Raw genomic sequence first — 27,795 nt, 5'->3', positions numbered from 1 at the left:
ACAATAACCTAAACTAAATGAAGATAATTTCCCTTTTTTTATTATTTCAAATTCAAATTAATAAATCAAAATATTGTTTGTAGCTTTATATGTATGCAATGGTTAACTACTCTCAGACTGTTTGAAATCATACATTTGCACATTATGAAAACTGAGGTAATCTTCATTAATGCCCTTGGCTAGATTTAAACCATGTTCACCTTTTGATTTCATGTTTGAATTGATAAATAATATGGAGTCTAACAGTTCAGGTCCCACCTTATTTCTTTTTTTTTTTTTGTTTAGCATCACCCATCATCGAAAATATTCGTTCAGTTTCAGCATTTGAGTGAGGCAATGTTAAAACAAGTTTAGCCAGGATTGCCAAATTCTTGAAAACAAATTCATCTGAATAATTTTTTAATTGACAGAGATACACCCAAAAGTCTTCATTGTTTTTTCCTTTTTGAGCATTTCACACTCACCTGACGAAAATATATATTTTCATAAAAATGTTTAAAAGTCCCTACGTTTTCAGAAATTTTGCAAGGGCGTCCCTACGGCAAGAAAAATTGGTTAAATGTCCCTATGTTTAGGGACATGTTCCTATGGTTGGCAACACTGGACTATTTCGTTTCAACACACTTAGAAATCCCAGCCAATGAGATTGGCAGATGAAATAAAGAATGGTTTTGATTGGCTACCGAGTTCAGGGTGTATACTAACTATATACAGATGAAATAGATAATGGCCCTGATTGGCTACCGAATTCAGGGTGTATACTAACCAAATACCAAATATTCCAGTTATCACCTGGGTTTATTTAACTTCCAGCTGAAAGACATTTTGGAATTATTGACGAGTAGATTATAAGCTCTGTACACGATGAACATTATTATTACCATCATTATTTACCTGCAAATGTAATTTCAACAGGTGAAAAGGATGAGATTCGATCCTTCCCTCAGTGAAAGAATGTTTCTGCTTGGGGTTCCTCTTGGGCGTATGGGAGAACTGATAGATACAATTCCTTATCTTTTGCACCATTAACCAGGTGTGGAATTGCTTTCAATTCCAAAAATCGATTCAGGTGAGTGCTTGGCATTAGAAGGCAAAAGAATCAAGGCTGAAGTCGATATTCGACGCAGGACAAATCTCGAATATTCACGGATAAAAAAAAAAAAATAGATTGAAGAGTACATTACGTTTTACTTTCTTACGTCTTGCAGAAAAAAAAAAATCGAAACATGATATGAATTTAAGGGAAGCGAAAGTCAGAGAGAGCAAAGAAAACACAAAGAAAGGTTGTTGATAAGCCCTTGTAGGCATTATGCCGTTGTTGTGTATATATATATATATATATATATATATATATATATATATATATATATATATATATATATATATATATATATATATATATATATATGTATATGTATATATACACATATTTATGTAATGTATAGTGTATATTTGTATTTTTTAAATAAAAGAAGAAAGTTGCCTCAGACATTTTCATAACTAATTTCTCTACTAAATGGGATATTCAGCATTCGAAAAAATAAGACATCATTAAATCCCTTTTGAAGCTAATACAATAAACAGAATAAAAACTCACTTTTAATTCAAGGTTCTTGTCCTTTCATCTCTACCACTGTAGTCCCTATGTATAGACCTTGGGTGGCCCGGATGATGATACTTGACCATTATTCTCTTACCCTGGTCTCTGCCATAACCTGTGTCATAGCCCTTCATAATCTTAGGTCTAAGTTTGATAGTTTTCGTAGGTCAATTGTGTACAGCTCTTATTTTAAATACCAATTATCTATTACCCACCATTTTGTCTACATAAATTACAATCAGCTCTGAGAACTTCCAAGAGCCTGACTCAACTCGTATCAAAATCTTTCAATAACAATAATCAATAGACAAAGTTCCTCGTACATTACTTGGTTGGCTCTATATCCACTCATTCACAGCAAACAAATAGTGAAACTAGATATGTCTAATAACCAACATTACTTTACTTCAACAACTGATCAACCAGTTGTGTAGCAAACTTGTCACTGAAGGAGTAGATATGCGGAATTTGAATAAACATTTCAACACTCAATGCAGTATTGATTTTAGAAATAGCAAGCAGAAGAGTTCCAACACAACAAAATGAACAAAATGAGAGAGAGAGAGAGAGAGAGAGAGAGAGAGAGAGAGAGAGAGAGAGAGAGAGAGAGAGAGCACAAAGTATTTATAATCCTTTTGGTTCAACTCTTCACTTTTCATACAAGGACCTTCTCTTCAATGAAAGCTTAGGTTTAAGTCAATGGCCTTAGTGTCTTGTTCCTTATGCATATTTGCACATTTTGAATACAGAAATTACTAATTTGCTGTTCAATGGGCTTATCCTTTAATAAAGAACACCTGTTCCTTGTTACTAAATTATCTGTTGACTGATGATCGTCATCCACAAATTGTGTTTCAAACTATCAGAGGTTTCAATTAAACTGAAAACCCTCATGGGACGTGATTTCCTCACTGTTACAGGGGCAATCTCTAATTCAAGATTGTGGTGAGCTTGAAATGGTGACAGACACCTAAGCACTATTTCTAAGGCTTCTTACTTCAAGAGATTATATTAATGGTGCATTTTTGCTTCCATAATTTTTCTCTATCACCCATTTTTTAAATGTCAAATGTCATTTTTAAATTTCAAGGGACTAGCCACTGAACAAATATATCTTTATATGTGCATGTTTACATTTTCTCAACAATAGTTATTGGGATTTACATTACTGCCATATTCCTATCTTTACCATTTTTCAAAACATTTACCTCAGTTGAGGACTTCTGTTATCATTTTTAATGCCTGTGTCAGCATCAGTATGTCAGCTAGTTGTAAAGCCAAAATACTTGCAGTCAATCAATTACTGCCTGTACCAGAGTTAGTGCATTCCACTCACTTCATAGAATATGGGCAAACATTTTATGCCAAGGTGCCAGTCACAATTATGTTTGGTACCGAAGGCCGATTCCTCCATTTCCTCTGTGCTGTGGAATGGTCTTCCTGGTAGTGTTAGGAGTGTGATGATTTATGGTAAACTTCAGACTTAATTCAACTTTTTCCCTGTTCCCATTTACTTGTGTGCAGTTTGTTTCTCAGCTTATATTCACTTATAAAATTTTATAAACTGTGCCTTTCTTCTCTTAATTCTGTTTCCCTTTCTTGTTAAAATTTGTTTCTACAATATTATTTTGTGTAAAAACATGCTCAGAAAGCTAATAGACCTTTCATTTCATAAGAATCAAAACCCATTTTGCATAACAGCACAGAATTTTGGTGATACTTTGGTTAGTGATTCCAGTAACATAAAAAAACCAGCATACATGAAGTCTGACTGGTACATTGGTGTACAGGTATTTCAATGACAATAAAACAAATTTAAGCCATCAAGTTGTTTATTGATAATTTTCCTACACTGGATGCTGTGTCACTGTGGGAATGCACAGACAAAAGCAGACAAAAAGCCAACCAAAAATTTGGGTCGTAAATGTTCAAACAGATGATGTGCTGAAGCTCTGAATAGTCCCCTCCCTCCCTCCCTTGAACCTCATAGTTCATTCGCTATTTCTCTTCTTTACCTAATTTGCCATTAAAGTTGCATATACTCACACGTTTGCATACATGTACACACCTTCACTGTAACCTGTGCAAGGTGATGAAAAATCGACAATTATTAAAATACCACCTACTGACTTAATGTAACTACTGACAACCATTGCTCAAGTAGGAAAATCACAGTCTTTATCATTACAAAATCTTCATGAACATCATCATTAATAAATCATCAGACTTTTTTTCTGGTTAATTGTGCAATAAGCTTAAAAGTCTGCTACTCCCCTTGCAATACATTTACCCTGTGTTTGGACCATTCCCAATTCTTCCGTTCACACCAACATACAATTTGCAATGACCAAGAAATTAGAAAACCTACTCCTATTTCCTCCAAACTGATGCTTAACCTGAAAAGTTTTGAGGGTTTTAAAAATAGATCCACTTCCATAGCTACATGAAAAGCAGCAAGGGCTTTCCCTATTTAGCCCCACCATACAATGACCTCCCACACACACAAGCTGTGGTACAAGAATTTTGCTCAGCAGATCTACTGTACAAACATTTTTTTTTATAATGTTTCAATATAAAAAATTCAATCTTAAATCTTAATGCAACAAATATCTACAGTAAGTAATAAACATGAAAATATACAAAATGCAGACCCTGCACACAAAAAAAGACTGACGTTTAACCACATGACTGCATGTCGTTAACTCAAGATATACAAGAAGTATCTGAATATGTGTATGTGCCTGTACAAGTAGATATGTATAAAGCAATAAATACTGTGAAAGAATGAAAGGGTAAGAGGTTAGGAGAGTAGGAGACTAAGAAAATGGAGAGAGAGTAATTATCATGCACAGCATCTGTCTGAGAAGACAAATGTCTGTAACTATACAGAGAATGTTTGAGGTCAAATCAAATGTGTACAAAACAAGAATGCATAAAGTTGAGTAAATAAATAAAAAGACTAGATATCTATATCAAGATCATCATGGAATGCAAAATGTCACCTTTCATTATGCATTTTTTGGATTTCATTACTTTTCTTCTTCTTCTTCTGCTATATCAATATAAAAGCATAATACAATCATGACATTTCAAACTAAATAACCCCTCAATGCACATTTACCACAAATAACATGAAATTGCACTAAAATTTTGCTTTCGTGATTACATGTGCAAACTCATCATAACTGCATTACATGATTATGGCAAAAGGTTTCTCTTCTTTTGACATAATATCGCTAAGGCTATAGATGAAAACTTCTGAAACATGCTAGTTGTTAAGGCTCTGAAATAATAGATATGAGTGTGTCAAGTGTATATATATGTGAATATACAAATACATACATCCTAAGCCAAACTATGTATATATATACATATAAATATATATGTTGCACATATATGTATATTATCATATTCACATATGCATTTACATATACCTGTACATACATATATGCATTTATGAGGTCAGTATACACAAGTATAAATACATATTTATATGTATATATATTCACATACATACACAATTACACAGTGTATGCATATGTTTGTGTAGACTATAACACAGTATGTTACTTTTTTCCTTCACTACTCAATGCTTGTCCACGATGTCACTCCAATGAAAATGAACTCCTTTGGCGTGCCCACCAACGAACCCAGACCTCACTGCCAAAAGTGGTGCCACTTGCGCCTCCCAATGAAATCAAGACACCAACATCTATGCTAGACCGACACTCTTACACTATTCTCAATGATTCCGTCACAATCAATTGCTTTGCCTTAAGTCACCATCTACTGCAGCCAGGCAATAGATCAAAAGTTATGTCTGTGCAAATACAACTCAAGTAAAAACCAGGGGCCTCTCTCCTTTCTCTGTGCAGTATGACCAGGGGCTACTGCCTGCCATTCGCTGGGCAAATATTGTCTCTTTTGACAGCGGTTGACTAAAGTAATCATTATGCATGGAATCCAAGTCTCCGTGTACCACGAAACTGAAGCAATGGTACAGAACTACATCAGCGAGTATATTTTCCTTTCAAGAGTAAGACATATGAAATCTGTAATTATTCTTTACTGGCTCAATCCAACACTTTGGACATTACAGAATCAACATTAGCAAATCCAAAGCAGTTGGGCAGGGGGGTGGGGAGGAACTACATCTCCTAGGACCATGCACAATATAAGGATATCCCACCCCGTCCCCCCTTCTCTCCTTACGATTACTAATTGGACAGTTTACGGCCTTGATAATTAGCAGCAAAGCCAGGATACATTAATAATCCTGCTTTTGCTAAAGCTATTCAGAAACATGATGAAAACTGGAGTAAGATAATGAAGAAATAAATATTTCCACAGGTTCTAACGAAGGCCAAGTGAGGCAGAAGCAGCTGGTCGGGATAGATGTTCGGAGCTTACTGCACGACCACGAAGAGCCAGAGGCACCACTAGTATCTGAAATGATGAAACTCAAAATAACATCACGGCCATCATAAGGTAAAAATGACAGACTATCAACATTACAATGTTTCTGAGAAACTTCATAATATTATCATGAGCTCATTCATCCTTATTAATAGTTATTCCATATCCAATGCTACCAAAACAGGAGCTCACCAATGCTTCAAAATGGAAAAAATATTCAGTGCTTTTGAATTTTTCCAACAAAAGAACTCTTGAAATCTATTAACAACTTGGGCTAAAAGTCATCTATCAATCCATCACCAAGGGGAATGTGTGAGAATTCAGAATACTGGGGAGTTCGCCATTAGCAGTGGCCACCCATAATCGCAAAAATCCAACAATGCACCATAACCTAGCCTATTATATTGTATGGCCTACAATGTACCTACTAACCACCTAATATACTGTATGTGCTTAAATTTCCTATACTATTTTTTGTATGTATGACTTTCTCACTCTAAATTATCAAAAAATTAAAAGCAAGGATAAAATAGTAATTACAACAAGCTTTTCAACCAATGAAAATGAACTTTTTGAAGGTTACTGAAAACAAAATGCAAACTTATATACATTATGCATTTAATAAACTGGTAGAAAACCCCTCCTAAAATATATGAAGAAGCTTACATAACTGTAAACAATAGGGACAAGATCCTCTGAATGCTCTCTATCAAGAATAAAAATATGATCAAGAAACATCATACCCACACATCACAATGTAAGGCATACTCAGGGAATACCAGTTTTTTCTTTTGTAAAACAAAATGCTGTGTGTTATGTAACCAAAAATAATTTTTACTTTTGAACATCATAAAAATACTGACTTGAATTTCATCTACAGCAGCTTCCAGGAAGTCTGGCAAATGATATAAGCAACATACTCAGGAGAATAATTCAGATTAAATACTTTAAGCAACAGTAACAATAAGAAACTAAGAATGCTGGCTTCATTTAATACAGTACTACTAATGATTAAACGCATAAAAGAAATTGCAAATAGAAAACGCAAAAACCTTACAACCAAATCTTACCTCTTTATTACAATCCTCTCCACTAAGAACGGACATTGAACTTGCTCGCTTCATTCTGAAATGAAAACAAAAACAAGAGAATGAGTATAATTTAACTTAATATTCCAAAACCCCCACACAAAGAAGAAGCTGACAGCTAGTACAGAATCACATCAGATAAAAAATTATGCAAGTGTTAAAAAAAAAAAGTCGCCAATATGGCAAAGCACAAAGACAAAAAGACATCTAATCTAAACAATGATCTGTAAAACATTTTGTGTTAAGCTTATATCCTAAGTATGCATACATCCCAGATATCTTTGCTGCAGCAGTGAGTAACACTCACCTACCTTTCACTCTGATGCAAAAGCAAGTCATGCTAACATCGAGAATACAAAGCTACATTCTGGGAGTTTCAAAGCATGCTTTAAATACCAGACCTGATCTGTATTTATGCAACTTCGTGTTCATGTATCTAACTTTTCAATTGTATGTGAGGTTACTCTGAAAGAATCAATATAAATAAAAATTTAAGTACAGTATTTAAAAATATTGAAAAAAAACAGACGAATGAGAGTAAAGAGCAACTAATTACGCACATTTTTCTCACTACAGAAAATGTCGTTTTGGGATGTTTTGAGAAAAATTAAAGCTGCATAACACAAAACAACCTACTCGAAAATAATGTGTGCAGCCAAAGTAATTATTTAATAATCAATCTTACTTCAGTTTCTCCTTTGCAACTCTGTCATAGCTTTAGGGAAAAAAAAAAAATAAAATAATAAAATAATAAAGGCTTGGAACAAATTTACCTCCATCTCACATTTCTGAGCATAATTATACCTCCACATCCACAATTCCCTATTTCATTCTCAAATGATGCCAAGAACTTAGCTTCATGTGATAACCTTGTCCATTTTCAGAGGCAAGTCTAATAACTCCCTTCTTCTTTCTCTCCTTCCCTTTTTTAAAAACCAGACAACGACAAAGCTGCCAATCTCCTCATAATTCCCTACAGAATTTCAAACTATGATGTATAATTCCAACCCTTTTTACAATGAGCTTTCGGTGCTACAGATTTTTTTCATTTTCGTTATTATTAAAAGCTACTTAGCAAAGGAAGCAGCAGACCCATCTCAGAGTATGGAAGAGTCAGGAAAAAAGGAAGCAGGAAGAGAACTCCAAAGCTCAACATCAGGAATCAATTCAGCCAAGACTAAGTTTTCATAATTCTTGTAAACAACCTCAAGCACAATGAACTCACACTACATGAACCAACAAATTCAAGAGAAAAAAAGTAATGGCACAATAGCAATTAGCTTCTTAAATTCCACTGCATACATAATTCTATTTAACCTGAACAGGCACAGACATTCCCCTCTCTTCATTTCAGTATAACTAGACCACACATGGATGCTGGATTAAGTCCTTAACAATAAAAGCCACCAAAAAAGCAAAGTATATTTACAAAACCAACATAACATTATCAAAAACCTTTGAAGTACTTTCAGAACATTATTGATGCATGAGGATACATATATAAAAAATAAAAACAATGACAAAAACATCCTCCTTAGGGACCAGTCATTAGTCTCAATCGCTCTTACACGATGATAACATTCACTCCAGTCAACACAGTTATCAGTAATTAAATATTGAACGATAACGACTAATATTACAATATTCCTTCTTAATTGTTACAATAAATCATTCCTTGCAAATACACGTTTCATGTGTAAATTGTGGAATGAAAACTTGATTAGTTGATGCAATTTTGAGAGGCTTCTAAAGCACTCTTTGTCAATGTAAATTTTACATTTTTTGGGACATGACAAGGAATGAGTTAACAAAGCAGTAAATATGGAAGAGCATAATGTTGGAAATTGGGAAGGTCCACAAGATCATGAGGAATTTGCAAGAAAATGAAGATTAGGAGCAAATGAGAAATCTGGCAGAAAGTGCAAAAGACAGAAAATAATGGAGCGAACTCATCCAATATCCAGTAAAACTTCAAAAAGGAAACCTGATGTGAAGACTTGATTGATGACGACAATAAAGAGCCTAATGAATAAATCTCTGGCACTACAGAGCAACTTATACTTTCAAACTGCAAACATACTTGTAAATCTTACAATGGTTCATCATAATGCTAAAAGAAATCTCTTTTTCTCCAGGTTCCATTTTCCCCAACTCTTACAGTCTCCCATCATTTTAAGGAAGTGGGTTTACTATTTTCTAAGAGGTGAAACCCATCTTTTGTCCCCTGCTTCATTCTTGGTTCTTCCCAAACAGGTATAAGTTACTCGTTCCACCAACCTCTGCATTAAACATAACAAAATATTACCAACCCTCACACCATGCCCATGATTACACGGCTCTGAAGAGAAAAGAGAAACAGAAACAGTGCTCACATTCCATACCCGCGTAGATCATATGCAATATCCTTAGTACCGTATGAAACCTGCTAAACAGTACGGATATGCACTACAAATGGTTCGGAAGAACAGGGGTTTAATGTACTTACAAAACATTTGAATGAAACATTTCCCAGAAATGTATTCGTACAGCATGTGAATTAGCAAGATAACTACAGTATAGATAGAATGAAAATTTTAGTTCTTTCATAACAGGTCTTCATTGTCAATACTTCTTACATATCTCTATATGAAAGCTTTCCTTCCACATATGTTACATAAGTATCTATCAAGGGGGCATCTAGGAAAAGGCAGCACATATATAAAAACGACAGTTTATTTTGCCGACGGCATTTTGCAACATCTCATTGCATCTTCAAGGCTGTAATTCATATAAGTTAAGTACAGTAATAACCTCTTTACCAGCTCTACTATGGCCTCTTCCTAGTGGAAGACCACAGAAACTAATGACACCAAATGCTGTATGCAAATCTCCTTACTAACAAGAATGACCCTATACCTTAATATCAAATGCAATTAGCACTTAGTGAATAATATTTTTGTGTCCTAGACAGATCAGAGCATCAGCAGCCAGCTAAGAGCCCTAACTCTTCCTACATCAAGGTGACCAAGTGACATTAAGCACCCCTCCCCATTCACAATGTGTAGTAAGGTAGCTGAGTATTCCTAAAGATTATTCCTTTGACTCTTTCTCCCACTTCACCATTCTCCATTTTTATTCTACCCCAAGTCACAGTCACTTAAGGACAAATCCCTTGAGCCAGCAGTTTTACGACAGTGACTATCCAGAAAAATCTGTTAGCAAAAGAGGTTGTGTAAACTGATGGAAAAAGTAAGCCAATAATAGTTGGCAGAAGTATCATGTGGAGTAACACTGGGGAACGGAGGCCTAAAGTTTTAGCAGAGGACAGGCAGGAAAAAGGAAAGAGATGTATACCAGGAGAAGAGAAGAGAAGCTTAAAGGCAAGTGGAAAGGGCACAGAAGAGGGGGAATAAAATTAGATCTCAACACAGCAAAGGAAAAGGAAAATATCCACGATGGCAAAGTGGCTGAGGAGATGAAAAAGATGAGGATGAAGAAATTGAAGTACAAAAGAAAGATACTGAGAGACAGTATTTTAGATATTCTGCATAAAGAAAATAAATATGAACTAGAGGCCACTAGCATGATACACAAACAAACAGGTAATTAACATATGAAGAAGTGAAGAAGTTAAAAAGGCCCTCTGGACGATGAAAAATGGACTGGCATTAGGACCATGCTAAAAGTTATTTCAAAAGAGCACCAAAAATCTAGTCGTCCATGACCTAATCAGAATACTGTATATCTATATGTATAAAAGTGAATGTTTGTAATTAGTTTGGCTTCTATAGAAATCTGAACTGGCAGACAGACCCAGACAAAATTTTGCACATGGCCTTTATGTCACTCCAGAAAGGTTTTTAACTCAAAATCAAACCCCTACCCTGCGAACATATAACAAACACAGACAAAGCAAATGAAATTTTCATTTTTACGTCACCTTTTCCTTCAGTGTTACTGGGTTAATTCTCATTTTTCTCCCGATGCCCCCACCTTTAATTCCATGTGCTGTCAGATGTATGGTTAACCTACAACAATAAATCCACATCCCCTATAACATAAATTTTTTATCTGAATTTGCGTGAATTTTGATCATAATTTATGATAATTATTGATACAGGTATAAGTGTTAAACATATACCTCGCTGCTTGGTTGTATTGCTAAATTAAGTATTTTTGGCTTCGTTACAAAACATATTTCATAGCTATAAAGCAATGAACCCAAACCAGCAGGTCCAAAGATTTTCTCCCTAAGCACATACACATGCCAGTTGTGTTCCTCATTCGCGCATGTGTAGTAGCTGCTTGCTCAACACAATGTGTAAGATGTATGATGACAGTGGTTCATTTCTTCTTCGTTTTACCTTCAGAATTCGTCATAGCGACTACTTCACAGCGTCACGATGGGGGATATCATTATAAATTGGGTTTAAATGAGGTTTCTAGGGTGTCTGGCAACAACACTTCACTTCACTGTTGTTGCACGAGAGACAGGCCTTCTTCCCTCCCACACACACACACACACACACACACACACACACACACACACACACACACACAAACACACAGGCATGCCTGAGTGTGAATTGTAGAAATATTTTTTATTTATTGTCTTTGTTCAGTGGAGATGCTTCTTATTCTCTTCTGATAGAGGAAGATAACTTCCCTTCCCCTCTATCTTTCCCTCACCCTCCCCTCCTGATTCCCCTTCCCTCTCTCAGTGGTCTGGTTAAACTACTCTAATAATAATAATAATAATCCCCTTCCCTCTTCCATTCTTTTTCCCTCCCCCTCCCCCTACCCGTATACTGTCATTCAGTTTTCCCGGGCAGTGCCGGGTTGGTCAGCTAGTATGTATATAAACCTTGATAAAAGGAGAGGAAGAGATAACACCAGAAAAGTGTCAATAGAGCAAAAATAATAATAAACAAAGGAAGAGGGGATGCACTGCTACATGGAAATTATTGAGGAAATAATATTGATCAAGGATGGTGGCACTGGAGCAGGTGCTGGAGGAAAGGCTGAGAAAAGTTAAAATCAATAAATGTCAGTTTGGCTTCAAGCCAGACAGGCCAACTACTTGAAAAGTAGCACACAAGAAAGAAGAGATTACACGACGTTTGTGAACTTTGAGAAAGCGTTTGACAAGAGTACCAAAATAAAATTAGATGGACAGGTCTTTAAAAAAGTAAAACACTTCTTTTTCCTTGTAGGCACTGCAATTATGAATGCAGTTAACCGTTAAGGGACGGGCTAAATATATATTAGACACCCCAAGACCGGGTAAACTTTAAGGTTGGCCAATTTCAGAAAAAAACACATTATTGGAACGAGGAAGAAATGCACATGGCATAAGAAAAAAAATGCCAAAATTTTTTTCCTACCTTCCATGGGAAGTTGAAAGCGACTACAGTATTTACAACCCTGTGTGGGGCCTTTTACAAAACACTTGTACAAATATGCTAATTTTACCAAGTTAGACACGTTTTTTCTAATAATTTACTTTATTTAGTAAAATTATAATTACAGCACACACAATATCAAAGCACATAAGAACTCAAATCAGTATATTTGTTGTAAAATATTTATGAGATTTACTGAGATGGGGAGATGCAGTAAATTTTGAGGTATACATGTTTTTTCTATTTCTTTGCACTTTTCTTTCCAAAATTACAATTACAGCTAACATACTATCATACAAGAGCTACTAGACTTGCCATAAGTCATTTAAGGACCACTGAAGTGTCATGAGTATCTTTCCCGCTAAATTCATCCAAATCATATGGTGCATAATATTAATACTCATATGAGTTAGCCCGTCCATCACTCAAAACCTGTTATAGATGCTCATATGATGATGCCCGTCCATTAAGGGTTAAAAAGAGAGTAACTGCAGCACGGATAAAGTGGAAAGAAATAGCCAGACTACTGGTAAATAAAAATATCCTATTTGGAGAGCAAGCTAAGATTTATGATGGGTAAATAGGACCTGTAATACTCTATGCGGTAGAAACATGGTCGCCTACAAAGCATGTGGGCGAGATTTTGAATAAAGGTAACACAGAATGTTAACATTTATGGCCAGACTGCTGTGCTTGGAAGATCAAATTATGAGCAAAAAAATGGCAGAGAAGCATCCATTGGCTGGAAAATAGACTGAGATCTCAAAGATCAAGATCTTGAAAAACCAAAGTATGGAAGTAACAGGACCAAGAACTGTTGAGGTCCAGGAAAACTTGGAAAAAGGAATTCAGTATTACTGTGCTAAAAATTTATAAGACATTCAACCAATCCCCAAGCCTTGAGGATCAATTCCAGCCATGTGAAGATACCATGGTTTCCAAACAGGCTATGTATTTAAGTGACACTAAGAAGTCCTCTAAAAATGTTGCTGTGATGCTAAATTATTACTAATAAGCAAAAGTACTGAGTTCTTTATTACCATTATTAATAAACAGTTTGAAAAACAGACCACTGAATTAACATATGTAACATATATAGCCATCCCCAAAAGATTTGTTCTTTAGAAACTAATTAATCTTAAATTGGTTCATCATGATAAAAAGATTTGTCAGTTTCACTCAAAACCTGAAAACTCTACAAACATAAAAGCAATTTTTAAACCTCACACATTCCTTCAAGCAATGCCTCTCCTTGGCTGTACCTATAGATTACTCAAATTTACTAGATTCTTTTTGATAATGTATACATTAGGGAAATGTGAAAATAATAAAAGCCAACCCTAATTCTTTTAAATTACTTTGTGTCCATCCTAAGTAACACAATAAACAAAAATTTCTTGACAGCTCTGCAAAGGAACTAGAGAAGCTCTAGCAAATGGAACTATCAGTTGCTTCCAGTCCACTCCTCAAGATTTTGCAAGTATTTAGAGGTCCACAATAAGACCACTAACTACCTGCCATGTCTGATTACTTAACAATCTGACAGATATGAAATTGACACACACAACAGTGGCAGAGTATCCTCTTTCTCTGAAAACATACAAGGCTTTACACGTCTTAAAATGCCATGTTTTAACAGTGAACTTTGCACTGGTGAAAACCAATAAAATAGTGCCAGCAGAAATGACAGCATAATTGCTGACATTCAATGTAGCTTTCTAAAATCTATATCAAATACAGATATTTGCATTCTTTCCCTTACTTCCTAGCCATATTAATGATTGTGAAAGCTGTTTTGTGTCATCAAATTAATACTAAGACAAAGTGAATAAATGCAGTAATTAAAAAGCCAAGACTAAATTAGCAAGTGAGGAACTATCATTAAGATTAATTGCAAGGTCACAATCCAACAGACAAGCAACTTTACCTCAAGAAGCAGATCATCGTAAAATCTATCGTGCACAGAAAACAATTTTCACAAACTATGTTACTGAAGGTATTGGAATGACCACTGAAACGCAACTTACCTTGTTTCAGTGTCCTCGTTCTCTATTTCCAACCGGCCCCGCAGCTTGTGTACCAACTTGGCACTAGATTTCTTTATGGAAGCCCGTAACTTGGAGAAAGAACTGGACCTCCGCAGACGACCGTACTCATACTATGTGGCAGATATTGCATCACACACTTGGCTAACATGACTCCTCAATAGTGGTGGTGGTGGTTCTCAAAGCTAACTCTTGTCAAAGCTAACTCACTAACTTTTTTAAAAAGGGGGGTTTATGATGGGGATGTCACCAAACACAGGAGGTGATGGCAGCTCAAACAACAATTATTTGGCAAAAAAAACTTCCCAATAAATTAATACAAACACATGCTCTTTTTTCCTAAGAAACTACTCCACACAATACAATGAAAATTTATGTCAATTAATAATGAAATCTTCATAATTAATGAATATGAATGAATACCAAGACCAATTGCAACACTTAACAGTTTAAGGAAGAAAAATTTTGTGACAACAAAATTACATTGAGAAAAAGTTTTCATTTTATGACAATCTTACATCTTACAATTGTTTTCCTTCAAAATGAAAGGCATCCAACTTACTGGTCACTGCAAATAATGCCTCAGACTTTGTAACGAGAAGACATACGAACCCTAAAGCAACATAATTGTGTTCCCAAAAAGGCAACATGGGAAATCCTTCACCACCACCACTGCGAGCCTAGACCAAAAGTGCTAAGTGCTGCCACTACTCTACACATGCACAAACACCATTACACTAAATAAAAAATAATATTAACATGCATGTCATAAGATCTTCAGAGAGAGAGAGAGAGAGAGAGAGAGAGAGAGAGAGAGAGAGAGAGAGAGAGAGAGAGAGAGAAATGACAGTTTCAGATAACTAAGATGGTAAACTGATACAAAATACTGTAACTGAAATCAAACAAATACTGTACTAAACAAAACTAGATATGTCACTTGCTATTAGTAAATGCAATCCTCACTCTGACTGAAGATTAATATTATTATTATTTGATATCTTAGAAGTTAAAAGGGTTTCATAAAATACAAAGGTATTAGAACAAAAGACTGAATAAAATCCACTCAAAACAGGGACATACAAACATTTAAAGTACCTTTGTTCCCATCTCTGTACAAACCTGAAAAATGCAGTTTACACTTAGGCCATTAACTACATTACAATACGATAAGGAACATGCAGGTACCAAGGAATCTTACGGATGAACTGGCAAAAGGGAAATAGCTTTTAGTAGAGGAACTGCTTTACAGAAAATATGTGAAAGAAAAACTGTGGGTACATGAAACTTCAGTTACTTGTATTTTAATGAAACAAATTATGAATAATTCAAAATTACACTAAACTTAATATAAAACACTGAAAAAGTGAAGTCAAACCTTAGCAAATATATTTCTTTGAAGAAACCATCCCAAGTCACCCTCCAAAAAGAAATTTTAATTTTAATTCCAACAAAATTCTCAGCATTAACATTCTATTCTAGTCCTGACCATCTCTGTTAATTCTTTCTAATGCCCTTCAATAAAAAAAAATTCCAGTTATTTCATTTTCAGGTCTTCTGATAAATATTTTCCATATTCAAACCTTCAAGTGTTTTACTATTTCACCTACTTACATCTGGATAAAATACTGCAGTGATACCCATGAATACTTATCCAAGTAATAATGAATTATCCCATGATATCTTGCAGGGAGGGTTTGCAATGAAAATGGCTCTAGATTCTAACACAAGTTGCTCTAAATGCCTGAATACAACATGGTGCAAAAGCCCTTAGGACTTGAACTGTCGTATATTATAGTACAGTCACCAAAATTAGTAAGTGGCAAAACCCAACCAGATGATTCCTGAACTATATGGAAGTTCACGAGAATGCCTGAGACAGAAGAAACAGAATTTATCCTGTAGTTCCCTCCTAAAGTTTAAACGTTGGAGTAAGACATTAAGATTATGATGAGTAGTCTCCACCATTTGGTTACGTTAAACTGGAATATTTACGTTTTTAAAAATCATACTCTACTATTCTGGTTGTAAGTGCAAAAAAACCATCAGTTGAATAGGTTGTAAGTCATGTATTGTATGAAACATTTTGGTAACTTCAAACTCCAAATAAATATTTCTTGTACAGTATTTCAGTAAATGAAATAAAATTAACAAAGAAATTAGACATTCAGATTATTTTATCAGAGCAATTACTAATAATCAACATTTTCCCACCTTCACTGATCATTTCTTGGTGAAAAGCAAGGCACGGTTTATTTTTAATTGCCATAATTTATTTCTGAATCTTGTCATGCTGAATGCAAAGCATTACAAATAAAACTTATGTATTCACTTAATTTGCATTAATTTTAAAACTCTTCTTTGGTCCATTAAAAACTGTAAGGCCAGTGTACTTACAGAGTTTAGAGACTGCTGGTTTAAGTATACAGAAATCACAAATACAACAACAGAACTAAAATTAATTGAGATGACAAGCTCAGATACCTGATCTCAAATACTTTCAAGTCAATAGATTAAGCTACAACAACGAGATCCTAATTTATTATCCCAACTAAGTCACATCGATGTACAATGTGAAGCGAGAGCAAGCCTAATACAGTAATTAAGAGACAGAAGCAGCCAAAAAAGGCTTGTGTAAGTCTCCAATCACTTATTCTAGCCTAAAAACAATCACCAGACGACTCAAATACCAGCAACTGGTTCAAGCAGATGGGACACCAATGGTAAGTTGACAAGTTGCAAGCTCATTAAAGTCACCATCAAAGAACTTCCGAAGAGGCTCTATGAACTTAAACGGCCTCAAGCCTCCATTACTTCCCTCTCTGAGTGTCCCAAACAGTCTGTCTCTCTTCAGCCTGAACGTGTTAAATATCATACCCCTTGTTGGCTGCAGCCTCAAATCGTATACAAGAGTTATCAATAGATAATAGTATTTTCTGAATGCTTTAAAAAAAAGCAAAAATCTGAATGGATCCTCAACATCCAAACAATAATGCTCAAGCATTTGCACATTCCAAACACTGTATGATGTAACTGAAATACAGATGTAGACAAATGTCAAACTCCTCAGTTTTGCCAATAGAATTCCATGTCTTTAATTCTCCTGAGGGGGTTTTATGACACCTCTCAAAGAGAGAATAGCATTTTTTATCAAGACCACCACATATGAAGCATCAATACATGTATACCCTTCACAAGAGGATTACACAGTTTATTATGACAGTTCTCTTTATAACTGTCAAGTGCTTGCTGTAAATGTCCACTGTGAATCCATTCAACCTTTCTCATCAATTAAGAATCTATGTTGGTTGTGGGGTATGTAGGACCAAAGACAGATGGACTGAGTAAGAAATTCCAAACAGGATGAACACTTTGTTGAATTCAGTTATTTATGCCAATGGTTTAACTTACATACAAGACATTCTGCAAGAGGGGACTGATGGAAGAAATGAAATGAAACTGGCCTGTAATACTTTCTACAAGTAACAAAAGCATTTACATTTACTGCCCAAGTTAACTGTTAGTAGGTAATTGAAGTAGCACAGTAATAGGAACAAAAATAATAAAAACAATGATGACGGCCTGGAAAGCATGCAGTTATATTTTTATTGTCATAATGCCAATGTTATTTGTGTGTTTCCTGAAAACAGCACCGAAGAAATTAAACAAGAAAAATAAAATAGAAATCTGCAAAAAATACAGAAAAATTAACATTATAATAAAATGACAAAATGCAGTTAAGTGGAAATCAACAGCTGGAGACCCTCGTACTTGGAGAGTTCAAGAAAAGACTGGCAAAAACATTTTTCATTCCAAGTCCACCACCTTATCAGAGTAAAGGTTAAGTAATAAGGGGAAACAAGGAAAGTGCACTCATTGGAAGGGAAGAACTGGCAGTGATTCAACTTGCAACCAAAGTTCTTGTGGTCCTTTCACTTAAAAGAAAGATTATGCATCTCAGTTTCTTTGCAAAAATGTAAAAATTGAATGGCAATCAATACACTTCTATACTTAATTATATCCATTATCCTGATTGAAAATCAAGCTTTTTGAAAAGTATTTGAACCCCCACCTTACAGCTTTTAAAGCAAAGGATTGCCTTAAACTTTTAAAATATGTGGTTTAACTGGGATTCAAAGATCCCCTACAACAGTCATCCAACGTTTGAAGACAAAAAATTATAGAAAATATACAGCACATTTTTAAGGGTTAATATATTTATATACAGAAGTACAAGTAGGATGGAAAGAAAAAATAGCAACTTAGAATATAAATATGAGTAAATCAAGTAAGAAATACTAAAACCTACCTAATCTATCAGGTAATAGATTAATGTTCCTTGGTGGAAATACTAAATTAGATTTGGTTCTGACAAATACAACCATAGACAATAATAACAGATCAAATGCAGAATAAAAATGTTTACAAGGAAACCTCTACCACATCACATAAAGCACAGTATGATTCACTAAACCCCATCAACACATAAGGCAAAATATAACTTGCACAAACATATGCCAAAAAAAGAACCAATTGACTGAGACAGTATTATTTACCTAACTCAAAATGGAGGTTAAAAGTCTGGAAGATGCTTTTAAATCCTACTATTTAAAGCAACCTAGTCTACTCGAGTAGACTAGAATTTGGATGCAAAATAACTTCATTGTGAACACTGAGGATGATATTTACAGTGGTTCATCAAACTAGTGAGCAGCCTTATCGCAAAAGTCAATGCTCACAACAAGAAAGGAGTTATTGCAATCTGAAGTTTTCCCTCCTAATACCTCTGACCTTATAACTGAGGACGAATGTAAAGTTCACACCACTATCTTCCAAAACTACTAAATTTTACTGAAACCAAAAGATAGGTCAATTTAGCGGCATTAAGTACTTTATAAGCATGAAAAGTAACGAGAAATGAAAAAGGTGTTTCACCTGGCCATGAAATGAGGTGCTGTGGCTTTTATACTAAAATGGAGCTTACTCAGTACCTTGTCCACATGAAATGTATTTTACAGTCTCTTTCACAAGCCACGAAAGACAATCAGAAATGAGAATTAACACCTATAGAAAAAATCACAACCTTGAAATAAGGATAATCCATTCAATAGAAAGGAATAACTTTTTAATTCTTATTTTAGTGCAAAGGCCAATATGAACTCCAACTTCTCCCATGCCAAAAAAAAACATGGGAACAATGGCAGAAATGAAGGGTTCACCAGAAGGAAGTGACAGCAGCCACTTGATAGATACATTTTAAAGAACTATAGAAAATAAATTTGGGAAAACTCCCGAGTTAAGACTTTAGGAAGAAAATAATGTCACCAAAGTGAGCAATCTGAAAAATTATTTTACCTCAGATTAATATTTTTGTTAGTTTTAAAAAAAGACTACTCTTGACACCTACATCCAATTACATCTAGATTATGTAATACTAATGCTTAATTTCTTTCATGCTAAAAAAATATCTTTTAATCAATCAGTCTGACATTTGCAACTCTGAAATATTCTAAAACATCTGAAAATGTTTAGGGCTTGAAACAACCTAAAGTGAAGGTATTTCCTAACATAATCCAAGTGAATGCCAGATTCCTCTTTTCCATCAATTTCAAAGATAGATCCTCCCTTCAAGTATCATCTTTTAACTCTAAAAGGGATTTATGTATTCCTGTCCAAAGTGTTGTTTCCACTGATTTTCTGTGACCATGGATGGTGTTCATTAGCATTCCAAACCTGTTAAGTAAGTCCTTCCAATGTGTACTATACAGGATAACTTTGTCTACGGGTAAAATTTGAAAGTTATGATCTCAAGTCTATTTTCCAAACTGCCCTTATTTTTCTTCCTTATTTAGCCAAGGATTTACAAAAATATAACCTATTTTTCTTCATCTTGCTTTCGACAGGATGGAAAATATCTACCACACTTTGAAAAGAAACAAGACATCATTACAAACTAAAAATGCCTAATTAAAACTTTTCCCCCTTTTGCATAACCATATATATATGCTAGACAATTTACTCTCCTATCACGCGTAACTCTCCACTGCATCTTCTAAAAGACTATCAGCTGTTGCTTTGAGGATTACAACCATTACAGCTGGTCATACTTTGTAAAACCAAATGTAGTACCTGCTGTAGCGCTTAGTTTTCAGGTCCACTGTACTTGTATATAACTGGCTGGTGCATAATCAAATCCCACATACATTACTGGGTTGAATTTAATACAGCAATACGAAATGGTAATTCTTTCCTTAGTGCTGTTCTAAATGAATTCAGGTTTTGCATTTAATTTATCATCATGATATTCATTCATTTTGCCTTTTTCTCCAATTTCCAGTTTTGTCATCATCTAAGTTTCCCTTAGTAAATTTAGACCCAAGGTAGGGATACCAATCTTCCATAAATTCTGTAACCAAAATTTTTAACCTACTGCTGATTTGTCTAGCCTTACCTGACCTGGAATAGCTGTCTGTTCAATACTATTCAGACACTACTCATAGATATGGATAAAATTCAAGAAGCATCTGATTTAATGAGCAGCCTTAATGACTGCTACGCATTACGTTCACACTACTAAAAAATATTTTGTACTAATGTGCATGAACATGACACTTAGCTAATTAAAAAAAATACTTTTGAAGGGGAAAAATGAGACCATTTACTAAAAATCAAATCTGAATAATTAACCCATATGTGTATTAAGTTCCTTGTTTAGATACGTTTAGAATTTTTTCTGGTCATTCTATATGAAGACTGCTGACCCTCCATTGAGTGCAAGAAAGGTGCAAGCTACCTCTTCATCAGCCTAAAATCTTTTTTAATAACCATCCAAGTTGTTAGATAAAACAGGCACTGTAAGATGGCTCTGTCCCATTACCACAGGAAAATTGTCTATCATCACTATAAACAGTTCAGGTATGTCTGTCGTCTGACTGCATATTAATTTCACCCAATTCCAAATGACATCAAGACATGACTGTATTAAGGGAAAACCATGACAACTTGAATATTACTGCATTTGAATGTACAACAAAAATAAATATTGCTCTGTCTTCCACTAAACACCACTATTAAAAGACAGTTAAACCACACCAACCAGTCAAAATTCACTACCAAACACTACTGATCATAACAGCACACCATGCATGGAAGTGCAAATTACAGGGTGCTAACTGACAATACAGATTTTCGTACAAGTCAAAAATCAATGAACATTTGGTGTGCAGCAAAATAACATAGGTGATTTCTAACATGCAAGTGCAATACAATGCAAAAACAGTTTTGCTACTTACTTACAAAACAACAAGGCAAAAGCAAACTGTTCATCACAAAACAACATTCCAACATAAAAAGAAGCCAAACATAAAAAAACAATATTACACATAAGGTATAAAAGCAAACAAAACATCTAGCTCACATGATTTATTTATGATAAAAAAAGTACACCAGTAACACTAATTATTGAAATTTTGGTCGGCATGTTAAAAAATGAGCACATTCAAAACATAAAAAATCATTAAAGCCTGTGATAAAACAAAAGAAGCGCCATTTCTTTCTTACTCTTTCGTTGATGTGAGGAAACATTATGCTGGTGTAAAAAAATGACATACATCAAACATTAAGTATCCCAGCACCATGGGACAACATGCCTCAAATTGAAACTTAAAAAAAAACTTATCAAAACAATCTGTTTCCTCTCAAATGTGGCTTTCCAATCAGAGATCTCCGTCTCACTCCTGACACACTTGACCAAAGATCAAAGCCAGTAAAAGCCCTTAACATAAGGGTAATAGAGGCAGGAACAACTGATACCAACTGAAAATTGCAATAAGCCATAGTCGATACAAAATTATCCTAAATTGCTATATTCTATGGCCGTGTCATCAAGAAGAGATGAAAAACACTGACTATGAAAGCCATGTTTAAAATCACCAGCCATACAAAATGAAGTTACGAATTAAGTACCGAGAGGAATATCACATTGAACCTGGCCAAAATTAAATCAAGGCTGTGCATATAAGGCATAAATACAAAATAACATACATGGCCCTTCTCCAATGTAATATACAATACAACATATGGAAAACTCAAAAAGCTCAGATGCATGACATGTAAACTAAAAGAAAATAATACCAGCCTATCAATAAAAATAAAGAAAGCTCCATTTTCATACTATACTTCGTAAAGTTGATGCACAACAGCTCACAGAACTAATGAAAAATAGATAAATATAACTAATATATATATACGTTATGTACTGTACGCTAGTGTATGATACAGAGGGATGTTCCATAGAGAAATAAGTTATACAATCTTCAAATGGTTGTGCTCCACATTGCTGCTTGCTCAGGGAAGAGGTGCAAGGAAGTAAAAAAAAAAAAAAAAGTACAGGGTTCAGACCATAAATAATCTCCACATACGTCAGCTTACAATTTTGTACTACCACTATACTATGTAAAATTTTACCACCCCAGAAAATGCTAAATGTTTAACCAATAATGACAAAAAATAAAAGCACATCTCAGGATAAAATGCCTCATTACCTAAGAAAAGGTGTGGAGAGAGAGAGAGAGAGAGAGAGAGAGAGAGAGAGAGAGAGAGAGAGAGAGAGAGAGAGAGAGAGAGAGAGAGAGAGAGAGAATGTCTATTTATGTCAATTAAAATAAACAGTTTTTACAATAGAACCAGATTTGGTTCTATCATGACTAAACAATTATCAGACTCTTCTCATCTCCATACCTTTGAATGTAAGTCTAGATATTTATTATCATCACAGTAATTGTCAAAAAAGTGAAAACAACATTCTCAAACTTTCAACTTTTTGTGTTTTTGCCAACTTGAGCCAGCTACAGGTTCCCTTACATATTGAAAAATAAAATGTTCTTCATCAAATGATAATTTAGCACTATATATCCAAAGTATACTAACTAGACTTTTTATATTTCAGTAATATAAAAGCTTCTTAGCTGATTACTACCTTGTGTTTAATATAAAATGCTTACCCCTCTCTACTTTATTTCAAAAGTCTTTCCTTATGTGTTGATTTTATCCTTCATAAATGACCCAGTTTGAAACTTATCTTACAGTTATCGTCTACAATAGTACCGTCTAAACTGTAGTCCAACTTTCATCCCACTGCAATTTAGTCCACAGGCAAACAAACCACCTCTTTCCAATTACATTTTCTTTTTGACAGCCTTTCACACCACCTAACACAAACACCATACCATGATAAGGCCTCCTACAGTTTGAACTAAACATATTGAATCACAGGCAATATACGTAACTTCTCAAGATGAAGAGTTATCTATAAGCATTTCTGCTGAACAAAACCCTTCAAAAAGGAGCAGTCTAACTCACTTTACTCCAAAGGATGGATGAATTAAAGTTGCCAAAGGTTGGACCATGAGATAATTTGTAATGAAACACTTTCCACTACCTATCAACATGAAAAATGGCAAAATGCTGGTAAAAAAAAAAATCTAAATGTGATAAAAATAAATTACCCAACTTCATTTTACCACATGCTGTCTTCAAATTAATAACTGCTTTACTTAGTTGAACTTATGTGCAAAATCATGGCTTTTAAAGCTTTGCAATGAAACGAAATATTCAATGCTCAGCTGTTTATGCAAATTTTGAAAAACTACCCTTTCAGGCGCACCTCAAGAAAAATCTAAAACAGGATATACTGTATAATGGCAGAAGCAAAGAGCTGGTGATTCCCTAAATGAATGCTAACTGGAGGCAGTCCTAACAACCATGGATATGGGAAACGTGAGCGAAGCTAGTAATATTGAAAACGTCAACTACTAAATTCAGACGTAAATATAAAGTACGGTGCATGTTCGATCAAGGACACGATTAAACTGAAGACACCACAGCTGGCTCAAGAAGCAAGTGTTTGTATGATTGTATTTAGACCTCCATGATAATGCACAAACAATTATTTTCTCTCTTTTTATTAGAATTTCTACTGATACATTTTCGTCAAAATGGAAGCCTACATGTAATAAGTAATGCTTGTAATAATACTAATTACATCTAACATTTCATAAACATTTTATCACAGAAAAACCTACAAAGCTCCATGGAAAATACCAAAGCTAAACCTGAGCTCTATGGTAACATATTTCTTTCCCTAATACATCAACCCCCATGCCTCTGCAGATTTGAACAGTTTTGGAAATAGCAGATCCAATACTCTACACCCAATGAATTTCCCACAGAATATTGACATGAATGTTCATGAACTAAACCAGAAAATGTGTGCGACAAAAGTGCTATGATAAAGGAAAACTTAAAAAATTAACAGTGGATAAAAACTTTCTAGCAAAGTCTACCAATCCCCATTATATCTTTGGCTAGTGATACAAAGCTGTCTACCAGAACTGGAGAGAAGAATAAGTGGCCTGGGCAGCATTATTCAGAAATCAGCATTAAGCAAACAATCTGCCAAGTGTAACCCAGCCTACTTGATTTGTGGCAGACTTCCTTTCTCATGCAAGCATTAAAAAAAAAAAAAAAAAAAAAAAGTGTACTTCTCCCCCACCTCATCTCAACATAACTTGATGTAGAATTTAAATAATCATTAAAATGAGGCCATGTACACAACAGAACACAAAATATTTGTGCAAAATCGAACTTCAAGTATACACATACATAAATGCATAAACTCTGCACTTGTAATATTATGCAGACAAACAGTACTGCATTATGTTGTGTTAATATGTTCAAAACCTTTAGATAATTATATGCCATCAAAAGTGCACAGTGGCCCCTTTGTACACTAAAGAATCTAGTCATCAATGCATGTGTATACAAAACTATTTTAATCTGCTTTCCTTCTTATGATATATCTTGATGATAAAAAAAATAAAACTTCAGTACAGCTACAAAACAGAACAGTACGATAGGCACACTCAAAGTGTGAAAAAATGAGAGAGGTACAAGGGCATCGGTACTGTGAACTGGCAGAAATTAGGAGCGTCACTATATTAAAATGATTCTTCGTAGAAAAAAAATTACTCCTTAAAACTGAGTTATCACATCCCAACATAAAATAAATAGCTGGACTAGTTTTCTATCGGATGTAACTTCAAAATTCATCAAACCCATTTAGTATGTACTAAAGAGCATTATAATAACTGCTACGAGAGTAGGTTTCCTTCAAACTTAAAAACCACTTCCTGTAATAAAAATGAACACGGCTGTTTTTGAAACATTCACAAAGCCTTTAAACTTGTGCTAAAATAGTCTGCTTTAAATATCTTTCTGCCAAAACACAACAAACTGGACCACTGCAAGACCTGGTGACTGGTGACCCTAAATCAATGCACACTGGACAAAGGCTTTCAGGGATTTACAAAATTCACTACAACATGCTACTATATATACAGTATATTTACACAAAGTGAAAGAGTGAATACTAACAAATGACCTCAAATTATCACAATGGAAAGGTGCATGACCAAGCCTGTTTTCACACTTTCATTTCTTGAGATAAATTTCCATCCACATGTTTCATGAATGAAAATTTAAGCACAAGATGTTGAGGTCACCTAGTATCCAAGCATTCCTTTGTCATAGATAGAGGGGGAAAATATAAATCTAACAAACAAAAGGGAGATATACCATGGGTCAGGTGAAGCACAAGCTCAGATTTACTGTGTTTACAGATGTACAAGCATAGTTTGTTAATAAATGTTTTAAACTAAAAATGAGATCCAAGAGGGATAATTATTAACAGAGGGGAAAAAAGAGGGAACTGTCAAGACCTCTTAAAGTGCTACACACTTGCGCCCCAACACAGCATAGAAATCTCCCTCTATAACAGGCTAAAGGTTAAGATTTAGGGAATCTACAATCAACCAGCCACCAGACAGCATCGCTTAAATAGTCCAAAAAACAGGTGTGAGTTGCGCGCATTCTGCTTGTGCTTCTTATTCAGGACTGAAAGCCGAAAGCGTGGAAGATTTTTTTAATACCGGTGTGTCGTGCGTCGTCTTGTGACCTTTGTGAAGAGGCAGACCCCAATGGGGAAGGGAAGTTTGGGGGCTGGGGGAAAAAGAGAACGAACCTGAGCCAACGCTCTGAGAATGGAACAAGTATCTGTGCCACCACACTTTCACATTGGGACATGACATTGTTACCTAAGTAGCTGAAGTAGAATATGGAGTCAATTTTAAACTCTCAAAAGGCTGGCTTCTAACAAACTGAGGACTCAATTTCTCACGATAAAAACCTGATATCCAAACATAATTAGCTTACTTATAATACAACGCTGCCAATAGTCTTAAAGAAAAACTTTTTTCTTAATCTGCAATAATAAAATAATTTACTATTACTCGTGTAACAATGCAGAAATTGTTTTGGTACAGATATCTTTAATCCACATCCCAATCCGCACATACTGAAGTAAAAATACCAGTGATGCCACTGTGGCAACACTTATTGCCAACCGAAGAAATGACATTAATTGTAATATTAACATAATCAAAATCACTTGCTATTCCAACATTTCCAATAAATGATAAAATATCCAATCATGCATTTTATGACAAGTCATTTAACTGACGGAAAAGTATATGGAAATTAGAAAATTAACAACATACAACTGCAATCTTAAGTACAACAAAAGCAAACAGCTATGTGAGGTTAAACAAAATCAATTTTGCAAAAAAAAAAAAATCTATACTAGTTTTTCAAACTGCACTTCAAAAGCACACACTGGTTCCAACAGTTATGTATCAGGGACTGGTGACATATCTAAAGAACTAAATTACTGGTGTGTTTTAATGCAACAAATGGGAATCATTTCTTTGAATGTGTCTATTGTAAGTAGATAGTATTTCATAACGCTAATGTGAAGTGTTATACAGTAATGTTATATGTGAGAAACTCACCTAATTTTGAAATGAGGAATAATGGGGCCTATATTATCTGCTAAGGTTTCGTGAAGGGTAGCTTGTCGTTTCAATTATATCGAACTCCAACTTCATGCAATGCTACTCCTCTTATGATTGTCATTTCAAACAACCATTCATTCATGATTCATTGGGTAAATAGTTGTTGGTACAATTGATTTTTTGTTTTGTCAGTTATCATACTTGCAATTTCTTTGCAAATGTTGAGAATATAAGTTACTAAAAGAAATCAGAGACAAAACTCCAGTTTTCTTTTCAAAATTCTGGAGGAAACCCCACATGGTAATGTTTTTATTAAATACTAACACCTCTTAGATTCACAATAAAAAAATACAAAGAGAG

At 34.7% G+C, this 27,795-nt stretch overlaps 1 protein-coding gene across 50 annotated transcripts in view; it reads right to left on the bottom strand.

The window, feature by feature from the left end:
* Positions 1-3,414: 3,414 nt before the first annotated feature.
* Klc (kinesin light chain) overlaps positions 3,415-27,795 on the bottom strand; it is a 200,636-nt gene continuing 176,255 nt past the window's right edge. For 23 of the 50 annotated variants that reach the window (XM_067097464.1, XM_067097457.1, XM_067097466.1 and 20 more), the window contains 3 exons: positions 14,513-14,643; positions 7,087-7,141; positions 3,415-6,046 (listed from right to left, as the gene is read on the bottom strand). In XM_067097464.1, the coding sequence (XP_066953565.1) occupies positions 5,954-6,046; positions 7,087-7,141; positions 14,513-14,643 (279 nt within the window). In that variant the 3' untranslated portion in view covers positions 3,415-5,953. Of the gene's footprint in view, positions 6,047-7,086; positions 7,142-11,023; positions 11,112-14,512; positions 14,644-26,514; positions 26,585-27,795 lie in introns of all 50 variants that reach the window. The other 27 variants (XM_067097489.1, XM_067097492.1, XM_067097494.1 and 24 more) reach the window with 3 other exon arrangements.

Source organism: Macrobrachium rosenbergii, chromosome 54, assembly GCF_040412425.1.
Source record: "Macrobrachium rosenbergii isolate ZJJX-2024 chromosome 54, ASM4041242v1, whole genome shotgun sequence".
NCBI lineage: Eukaryota > Metazoa > Arthropoda > Malacostraca > Decapoda > Palaemonidae > Macrobrachium > Macrobrachium rosenbergii.
This window is presented reverse-complemented; position numbering and strand designations above follow the sequence as displayed.